Source organism: Aulonocara sp. 'chitande type north' Nkhata Bay, linkage group LG17, assembly GCF_057382095.1.
Source record: "Aulonocara sp. 'chitande type north' Nkhata Bay isolate Kocher_YH1m ecotype deep benthic linkage group LG17, A_spYH_male_GT1.1, whole genome shotgun sequence".
NCBI lineage: Eukaryota > Metazoa > Chordata > Actinopteri > Cichliformes > Cichlidae > Aulonocara > Aulonocara sp. 'chitande type north' Nkhata Bay.
In genome coordinates this window covers 33,305,802-33,316,660 of record NC_141360.1, presented here as the reverse complement: position 1 = coordinate 33,316,660, position 10,859 = coordinate 33,305,802, and the positions used below count along the sequence as shown (strand labels likewise).

At 37.4% G+C, this 10,859-nt stretch overlaps 1 protein-coding gene across 1 annotated transcript; it reads right to left on the bottom strand.

Annotated features, from left to right (window-relative positions):
- Positions 1-359: 359 nt before the first annotated feature.
- On the bottom strand, positions 360-9,282 carry LOC147310420 (macrophage mannose receptor 1-like). The gene is made up of 6 exons (XM_086269830.1): positions 9,216-9,282; positions 8,431-8,802; positions 7,577-7,891; positions 6,780-7,109; positions 578-782; positions 360-495 (listed from the first exon to the last, which is right to left on the bottom strand). The coding sequence occupies exons 1-5, from the start codon at positions 9,271-9,273 to the stop codon at positions 670-672; spliced, it is 1,188 nt and encodes a 395-aa protein (XP_086125956.1). The 5' UTR covers positions 9,274-9,282; the 3' UTR covers positions 360-495; positions 578-669.
- Between the last annotated feature and the right edge of the window lie 1,577 nt (positions 9,283-10,859).

Below are 10,859 nucleotides of genomic sequence, written 5' to 3'. Positions count from 1 at the left end.
ACATTTGGGATGTTGCAAATTTGCACCATGGATGTGCAGCCGACAAATCTGCAGCACCTGTGTGATGCTGTCATGTCACTACAGACCTAAAAAATGCTTCTAACAACTCAATGAAGCTATGCCATGAAAAACAAAGGCAGTTCTCAAGGCAAAAGACGGGCCAACTAAGGATTAGCAAGCCATACCTAATGTTCCTATATAATAATGAAAATATAATCCACTTTTGGTGAAAGTTCACATGGTTCTGGCAACTCCAGGAGGAAATTCATGTCACGCTGGGGGGAGGCCAGCAACTTGAACAGAACCGAAGTGCATAAACCCAAAGCGGAGGCAAGGTACCGTTTCAAAACAATTTATTGGTGAACGTACAATACATGCGAAAAAGGTGAATACACAGAGGCGTGGCTAACTGTGGCATGGAAACGTGGCCGTGAAACTGTCAGAGTGGCAGGACCATAAGGACAACTGGATCTGGTTAGGTAAGTAATGGTCACACTGGGGAGAGAGGAGAGCAGAGTTAGAGCTTGGTTAAAATGGACTACTAGAGAGGGTGAGTATAACAGTCTTTCCACCTTACTTGCAGGATGTGGAGGTGAGGTGTTGAGGGGGAGGTGATGTAATTCCTCGGGGTTTGAGAAGGTGAAACGGCTGACCTGGGGTCTGTTGGATCTAAAGTCGTGAGCGGGCAGGAGGGCAGACAGGTGAGGTCTGGAGATATTTCCCAATGAGCGGGTACAAACCGAGATCCAAGAAGTGAGTGGCAGTCAGCACTGGAGAAAGTCCTGGAGCACAAGAAACAACCTAAGTCAACCTATTTGCGAGCAGAAACATGAATGTGCGAGACGGTTGCCAACATCAGGTAGATGACAAACTGCCGTGGAAGAGATGACAGCGCTGAGCCTAAATGCCCTTTGGCCTAATTGTCCCAATTTGCTCCAGATGTGTGAAGCTGTGGTGGCCCTACCAATGGGCAGATCCAAGGATGCTCAGGAAAATTTGCAGCCGCTCACTCAGACCATGACATTGCTTCCTTTTTTGGTCAACTAAATATAGTTTTTGAGAGTGCTGTATCAAGGGTCTCTTTTTCCTCCACCATAAAGATTGGTACTCTTCCAGCAAAACAGGAACCTTGAGTGGCTAAAATACAGTCACTGGTTGAATTGGATAACAATAATAAAATAAAGGGTAAGCTTTCATATAATGTTAGCCATGTTAGCACTAAAAAATGGCTGTTAGATCATTTTATTATTTCAGCTTTTAGAAAAAAAAAGAAAGAAAGGCCCTTTGGGGTGTGTAGTTCTTCGGGAAGCTCATCTTAGTTTAGTGACCCCTCAAGCAGTCACTTGAACTGTTTTGTCCCAAAGTGTTTATATTATTAAATGGTACTTTGAAGGGCCATCTAAGATGTGACATTACTATACAACCTTCTGCACCTTTTGCTTTTGCTCTGCATTTTCACATTTTAATGTGAAGAAAATCACACATAAATGCACATGAATGGATATGACAGTGAAGGTGAATACTGGTCAGCTGGGACTAGTTTGAACTTCTCACTGGCCAGAGGTTTAGTGAAGAAACAGACTATGAAGGCCAGCTCCACACACAGAGAGATATTAATACAGGCACACACACATATGCCTATCTCTGCATCAGCTCAACTACTATGACCCTTAGGCAGCTCTGATGGCCAATTTCCAATGTAAATTAGTCATCTCTACACTGAACATGTCTGAAATGCCATTACTCATGCAGATATTGTGAAATCAACCATTAGCGACAGAAACCTCATGAAAGGTAGGGTCTGGACTGGAATACTAATTATGAAAGAGCTTCACTGCTGAAGCAGGGGGCAGGGACTTCAGCAGCCAGTGGTGGCCAACTAGTAATTATAATAAACATCTTGAATCCATTCAAATCATTATACTCGATGCCTGCCTGTTCGGCGCGCGCTTTCAGGGTACGCACACATTTAAACCCAGTTGGCGTAAGGATGCATTGTTGAAGCCACCTCCACAGAAAATAATGTTTTGTAAGTGGTTTGTTTAGTTTGGAATGGAAAATGTACAAGAAATGTAGACGGAAAATAATTTTAAGAGAATTAAGGTGTGTACAGCTATCCGGTCTTTAAGTGATGAAGTGATGAAACCTGCTTCCAGGCCCAAACTACTCTGCGTTTAATAAGGCTTTTGTGTTTTTAACATGTTTTAAAGATTTTTCTCTTGTTCTATTTAATCTCAAAAAGCCCCTAAAAACAGTCAGTGATCACTGTCGGCCTCTCTCGGTTTTTATTACTGCTATTCATTTTAAAGCTCAGTATTTAAAACCATATGATGTAACTACAGCCCAGCCCATGCAGCAGTATATTAATGACTAACCTCGTATTGTGGATGGATTATCTCAGTTGTTCTCCTGACTGACGTTCGGTCTGTTTACAGCATTCTGCCATGTGATTACATTTGTCCCTAACCATCGGGAAACCTCAAGTTAACTTTTATCGAGTGGAAAAAAGTTAGCGTTCATCCTCCAGTTTCAGTGTTTATATTATGCTAACATAGCTGTGTCGCTAGCGATCACATAGCTCATCATTATAGACCAGCTAGCCCAACTTCAGTAACCCCACAAACGTGACTGCTGTTTAGTTTTCTGTCTTCATTTATGTCTGAAGTGATAGCAGAGCTGTACCTTTTAATTTGTTTCAGAAATCCCTCAGTTAGAACATGGTATATTATATTTAGATAGAAACTAGTGAGCTAACTCCCTGCTAACTTCTAACTCCGTTAAATGTCATAAATTCCGTTTCCATTGATGCCTGGATGCCCTGGATGGACCTGGTAGAGGAGGCACACTGATCAGTTTATTACAGATGAAAGAATTCAGACAGTTTTTCAACTCTCAGTGATCCCGCAATGATCGTTTGAGTTATGGACCTGCAGCGGAGTTTGGACCCAGACACGGCTAATGATGTAAGACTTAAAGACCGGATAGGATTTGGTTTGTGAGTCTAAGGCTTCGTTCACACTGCAGGCGAAAGTGCATCAAATCCGATTTTTTTAACCCTATGCGACCCATATCCAATCATGGTATGACAGTGTGAACGGAACAAATCCGATATTTTCAAATCCGATCTGGGTCACTTTCATATGTGGTACTGAATCCGATACATATCTGATGTTTCAGAAAGCGACTGCTGTTTGAATGGTCATGTCGCATTAAATCCGTCTTTTACGTCACTGACACAAGACAGACACCAATTATCAGCGCCGGAGAAGAGCCCAAGAATACATCGTGAACGCTTCCTGGCCATCCAGTGTAGATGTTAGTGAAACTGTTGGGAAGACAACGTTGGAGAAACGTGAACATTTTATTTGTACTGTATAATCTGCAGATTCTGACAGAAATCTGCAACTATCCTTTGAAGCACCGCTCCTCTCTAAAACAGCAATAAGGACAATTATTAGGTTATTTACATTATTATGTAAATAACAAAATAACTTAAAGAAAAAATTGGGAAAAGTAAAGTCCGAAATAAGTCTTTATATTAAGGGCCATCAGTCAAACAATATTGTTTGTTCTGGGTCTAAACGGAGCGCGTTGTGTGTGACGTCTTCTTTTGCACATGCACTAGAGCGCGTTTGCTGTCGCATTTTATTTGTAGTGTGAACAAGCTGACAAAAAAATCGGATTTGATCAAAACATCTGAATTTAACATTAAGACCTGCAGTGTGAACGTAGCCTTAGTCTAAAGGGTTTGCGACAGAGAGAGATGTCAAAAAATAATTAAATTAATTAGTTACATTTGACCACAAAATCAAAATGTTTGGTGAGGAATGCAATTAAATAACAATGATAATTATATTTTAGCATATAACATATCACTTTGATTAAAGAGTTTGTGCATAGTGGTGGATTAACCATTACAGATACAGAAAAATGCTGTTACTTTAGGGCGGCTTTGGCATAAATGTTATATTGGGTAGTTGTCTAATAAATGTGTTTAGCACTGTCAATAGTACTAATTAATAAAAAAAACAACATATATGGCAGTGGAAAATGTCTCAAAAAATGTAAATTATTTATTAAAAAGAAAACACTGAATTGCATGTAAATACAGTTCCATGAACATTAACAAAAATGTCCTTAATTTAAAATAAAATAATTTAATATTTAGGTTGAGTCTTGTTATACTGTTCATCTATTACTATACAGTGTTATTACTGGGTTATTACTGATATATTCTGTTATATAAAAAAGATTAAAGAAGTACTTTATTTACTGTTTGATCAGTTAATTGATGAAAGTAAGTCGATTATATGTTAAATAGAATTTTCAAAAAACTAAACAATGACAATTTTGAAATATTTCCCGTAAAGCGAAAATGGCAATAAATTGGAAACACTGCACCACTGGACTGATGACAAATAATAGGGCGGGATGTTTATAAGGAATTTTTTAAATCATTAAGATCCTAATTATTTGCCACAATTATTTGTTGATTTTGCTGGTAAAAACATTTAAACGCTGCTGTCACATTTTCATCCTTGTCCTTTACTCTTCATAAATGTATCTTTGCAGACAAATCTTTGAATGTGTTCATTTTACCTCCAACTTTCCCGGACAGGTTCTTATCTGTCATTTAATGTAGTGTTACTTGTCCAGTAGTGGTACGTGCTGCATGGAGCAGGTGTGATTGGCTCATACAGGCATGGGGTTGATTTGCTTTTGCTTTGAATTTTATCGGTGGAGCACACATTTAAAATATCACCAGATTATGTTTGTTTAATTATAGGATGCCAATTGTGTGATTGAGATTAAAATCAAATGATCCCCTAACTGATGTATTGCTTTCAACTGAGTAACTGTTATTGCATGTTAAGTCTGAAGATGGTCAAGATGAAGGCTAGCCAACAGTCCAACAATTACATACTGAAGCCCACCAACCTGTCAACAATATCGCTGCCAACCAGTGCAGGTAATTAGGGCTTCATTTTTGTATGTGAGCACTTAATAGTGGGAGTTCAGACCTGCGATTATAGGGCGTAATGGGTTGGCTAGTTGCTACGGAGTTGTCTGGCATTTATGCTAAATATGTCCACTCATCTCTTGTGTCACGAGGAGCCCTAGGCTCACACCATGACGTTAATAGTCAGGCCCCACTGCTCGTCTCTCCTCCCCTCCCTCCATCTGCTCCTCTTTTTCTCCCCCCCTTCCTATGGCTCTCCCTTTCATTTTTTCACTTTGTTTCACTTACTTTCTCATTTGTCTTCTCTTTTTGCCTTTGGACAAACTGCATGAAAAATGCTTTAGAAAACACCAGAACTGAGACTTTTTACTCAAGTTTTGAGCACATGGAAAAATGTTGTCTCAGTCTTTCTTTGTATTTATGGCCTTTTATTTGTTAGCATAGTGTTTATGTTAGGGGTGGGTTACTTATGCTTTACATTGTAAACGATGAAGTACATTTTCCAGACCTATTCTAGTCTTTGTCCTCTTTTGTTGGATGCTTTCTTTAGGGTCCGCCACAGTGGCCCATTTGCCTCCATCTTACCCTATCCCTAACATCCTCCTCTGTCACACCAACTCTCTTTGTATTCTCCTTCACTACATCCATAAATCTTGTCTGCTGTTTTCCTCTTTTCATTCTGTCTTCTACCTCCATATTCAGTATAATTTTTCCAGTGTCCAGTTCAGTTTCAATGACGTTTATTTTCTCTTCTATTGACTCTGTATTATGTGTGTGTGTGTTTGTGTGCTTTTTGTTTTCTTTTGTTTATTTTGTCGGTGGGTTTGAGCACACAACATTACAACTTTGTTATGAAGTGCTAGATTAATTTTATTTGCATTAACTTCCAGTAATCCTGATTAAGAAACTTTTATTTCAATAATATGAACTTGACAAATTACTAATGTTAAGTTATTAAAAACAAAGACTAAACATGATTAAGTAAATGTGTTAAGAAAAAAACACTATTCATTTCCCAGTCAGGACTACAAACAAAACAAAAAACACTCAGTTTTCATTATCTGTGGGATATATTAATCAGTGCATCAGGTAGCACACGTTATAATTTTTTTTCTTCAGTGAGTTAAATTATTGGAGTAAAACTATTTCTGCCATTTATGTTAAAATAACAAATCATGTGGAGTAAAATTTACAGAAGCATTTTCTTGTTTTACTTTGGACAAAGCTCACATGAAAGCATGAAATTCTCAAAGAATCTCAATGCACACAACAAACATGAATAAAAAAAAATGCTCTGTCTATATGAAATGCCACTCAGTATATGACTTTCATAACTTAAAAACGTTGCCATCATACTGTTCACTTACGAAACATGGTTTAATGTGGCATATTATTTTGCAAATGTAAACACTAATCACCCCCCCCCCCCCCCCGCCCCGTCCCCAAAAAACAAACAACAAAAACCAAAACACAGCAAGCCTTAATAATCATTTCTAACATTTCATCTTTTCTCTTCTGTAAAACTATTGTTTTTTCTAATAATTGAGATTTATTACAACTATAGTCATTAATGTTTTATATATCTTATACTACATCATAAAGTATCATAATCTTAGATTACTTACTAACCTGAACAAATAAAAACATCTATTGAGGAACTAAGCACAAATGAGCTCTTAGGATGTGTTAAATTTAAACTCCCTGATCACCCCCACATTGTTTCTACATGCTAATCCAGTCTATCAGTAAAGATTGATGACTATGAACTATTTTTTGTTCATAAATGCAATCTCCTCCTCACAGAGAAAATGATGCTCACGCCAACAATCTTCATCACTCCACTGCCCAAGGGCGCTTGTCTTATCAATGACACCACAGTGGTTGGACATGGGCATCGCTGGTATTTTGCCATTCTTCCATTTGCTGTAGCCCACTGTTCTGTCTTTCCAAATCCAGAACCCAAAGAGAGTACTCTGCCTGAGACCAATCCAGAATGGACCTTCAACCTCAGTGTGATTTAGCCATTGTTCAACAGCCTTCTGATCTTCCTCATCCTCAATCCACAGCAGGCCGTTGTGGTTTTCCTCACAGTAGTCAAGGGCTCCTTCCCAAGTAGATTTATTTTTGATAACTTTGATTCTCATGTTGCCTGAAAACCACGCAAAAAATATAAGTAAGATAATATAATTTCAGTCACATCATGAATATTCTGCATGCAAACCTTCTACGCCAAAATAATTACTACTCTTATGTTGCAAATAATACTTGGATAGATTCAGTTTGTTCTACTAAGTCAATTATTTATATAAATACACATTTGAGGTTTTAGTGGACCTTTAATTTGTCTTTTCAGTCTTGCTTTTACTTAAAGGAAATATGGGGAAAAGTGCTTGTGTTAATACAATAGTATAAAAAACCCCGAATAGAATTGTGTAATTTAGGCAACACTAGAGCTAATCAGTTCAGACTGAATTGGTGACTGGCTAAGTTTTGTTTTAAAGACTCCTCCTATAGTTACTTTAACTTAAAATATTCATATTTCACAGCAAAATTATCGGTAATAGCTCCTGTCATAGTTACTGTCAAATTAGTTTGTTGAAATAAATAGTTACTTACCTTTAGTGCAAAATATTCCTCCGTCTATGGCACACTTCACTTTATGCAGATTATTCAAATCAAAGGTAGCACACTCTGGATTATTATTATTATTATTATTCTTCGGCCAGTTTCTGTATGTAGAGCAACTTCCATCTACCCATGTCCAGTGATCGTGTTGAAGCCCAATCCAAAAGGTTTTGTTTTTTCCTTTTTCAGACACGTCATTGTTTTGGGTCTCATTACTGATGCTCACTAAATCAGTGTAATGTCTTCTACAGTACTGCAGTGCCTGGCACCAGTCCTTTTCCTTATCAATCAGTATATAATTATTATCTGCAAACAAAAGAAGCACAACATTTATTTTGTTTTATTTTTTTGTCATTCATTTAATTAAAATAACTGCATTTTCATCACAAGTTTTAAGGCGGTTCTGGCTTAAAGCAAACCCAGACTATGTTTAAACTGCATACTCAAGTGACTCAAATCAGACAAAACCTAAATGGAATATATCTCTGGTAAGGTGTGCTGTCAGAGTAGTCACATGATAATTCATATATTTTGGTTTGTACAAAAAACATTGTGCCTGTCATCATTCAGGGAAACACCTTGCATGGTTTTGGTATGATTGTTGTACTGAGCATGCAGATTAACATTTTGGGACCTCATCACTGTTCACAATTAATTGCTCACAAATGCATGAGTAGAAAATGTACACAAAAACAATGTATCTGACAAAAAGAAGAAGGCCTTGAATATGAATGCAGCTGTGCTGTGTTGCAAACATTTAAGAGGCATCTTACAAAGTGTTGTTTTTGAATTAGAAAAAAAGGGAAATCACCAAAATGCAAGCAAATATCACTTGCTTGATTTACCTTTGTAGCACATGAAAGGCTTCCTGTCCGAACAGTTGAAAGCTTTCCATGTTATGTTTGTCATAGCTTCACAGATTTGGTCATCACCAATACTAGTTACTTGTGAGTTATTAAATGCAAGTGAGTTTCCATCTGACCAAGTCGTGACACTGCTTTGATTCTTACGCAGCCCTGACCAAAACTGAACCCCCTCCTCTCCAGGCACATTCTTTAAAAGAGCACCTAAGTCCTCTTGATGATACACAGTTACCAATGAACTGTCATTGCTTTTACACTTGTTCAGTGAATCCATCCAGTTCATTTTGTCGTCATCTTTACTTAAAAAAAACGAAACCCTTCGCAGATGACTTCCAACTGTAAAGTCAAAAAGTCCTATAAAAATGAAAACAGAACAGGATCATATTTTTCATTTGCCCAACATATATAATGATAGAAATAACAAACATTATGAACAGCATGACTGTTAAATTAAGTAATTTAGGTTCAAAATATGACAAATATATTTCCCAGCTATAAAATAATAACCTTTTGCCTATTACATCTCTAAGGAATATTTCATTAATTTACAAGCTGTTACATGTAAAATAAGAACAGTGACACATCACATTCAGGGAAAAACATTAAAAGTGGCTTTCTTTTAATAGAACTATTTGAAGGCACTGCTCCTAAAATTCATCTTTTATGTCCACACACACACACACACACACACACACACACACACACACACACACACACACACACACACAACATGCAAGCCAAATCAAGACCACGATGGGGAAACCTACCTAATGACAGCACCAACAACACAGAGGTCATCATCAGCACGCTTAGGGATAGGCTCATATTGTAAAATGACTGGCTTAGAAAAAAAGCACAAAGATCATTTAAAAAACAAAGTGGAGTCCAAGTCAAAGGGCAATTATTCTCTGTGGCTCAAGAATTAATAAAAGTTTGATTCCCTGATTATTTACAATAACTTATCTGTAACCAGACTTTGTTCAGACTTTGTTTGTTCAATAAATTAATCCAAATTGCATAAAGTCTCTTACCTGCTTTGGTCAGAGGCCCACTGCAGTCAGTGTTTTGTGTTAGGAACTCACTGGGTTCATATTTAAGAGCGATGGAAGGTAACTGAATGTGTACATAGGAAAAACAGTGACGCCTAGAGATTAATAGTTAACCAAAGCCTGTCCTGTGGGGCTGAATGGCAGTCACAATTGTTATAGAAATATTATATTTCCGTATATCAATCTTAACAACTCCTGAAAACAAGAAACACAAAACTGATATATTTTAACAGTAGAAGACAGACTATTCCTGGATTGTTATAGTCATTAAATACTTGTAAGCTATTGATAAACCCCTTGTATTCAAAAGGATACAATTTTAACTAATTTTAGTCCTGGATAATAATCTGTGCTACAGCTACACATTCCTCTGAATTTAATTTATACAAATAATCTACACAAACCCATCATCATATGGAACTTTGATCATTACTAGCTATCTTTAACCACATCTGACCTTCTTCGTTCTATCTAAATGCGTAACTCACATTTTTCCATCTTAGCTTTGATTCAGCCACAAAGTCAAACTCCTCACATTAAGAATCTCTTTCTTAAGAGTGTTCTATAGGTCCAGGAAAGCAGCATTAACCTAGATTTTCCTAACTCCTGCTTGAGTTTGAACCTGGGACCTCATAGTTATAATTCAACAGTGCTAAGCATTGAGCCACTGCACTGTCTCATCTGAATAAGCATTATTCTATGAGCAATAGGGAACAGAGGAATTTTTGTAAAGTTGGTAAACATGTTATGGCCCTTCCCCCCCCCCCCCCCCCCCCCCTTTTCTTTCTCTTCTATAAATTTCCCATCAGATTAATTATGTTTTTAAACATCACATTTGGAGTTTATAACTTCAAATATCAAATTACTTGAATCAAATGTAATCTGTCACAAGGGACCGTTGTTTTCCCAGTCACTGGGCTTTACTCTCCCTTTCTTGAAGGCATTTGTTTTTGTTACTTCCTGTGTATTGTGCAGCATATTTTCTGTTGTGGGTCATGCATTGCATCTTGTTTCACAGTTAGTTACCAGTTCATCTATTTTCCACTGCAGTGTCCGCCACCTGTGTTTTTCGCTCATGTTTCTTGTTTCATGCCTTCAGCATTTCTGCCTTCTTCAGCTTTTGAAGCATTTTTCCTAAATTATCTTTCAAGTTTTTGCTAACATCAATTTCCTCACTTTTTTATTAGCTTGGTTAATAAAGCTCACCTTCTACTCATCGAAACTTCCTTGCATGTTTTGCATTTGCTTCCTGTTGTTCCTGAACTCGGCAATATAGTTACACAGTACACGAGAGCTACATTTGTTTATTATTCAAATCATGAGACTGGGAGTAGAGTCGGCAGCAATTTACTGTAGGTGTCT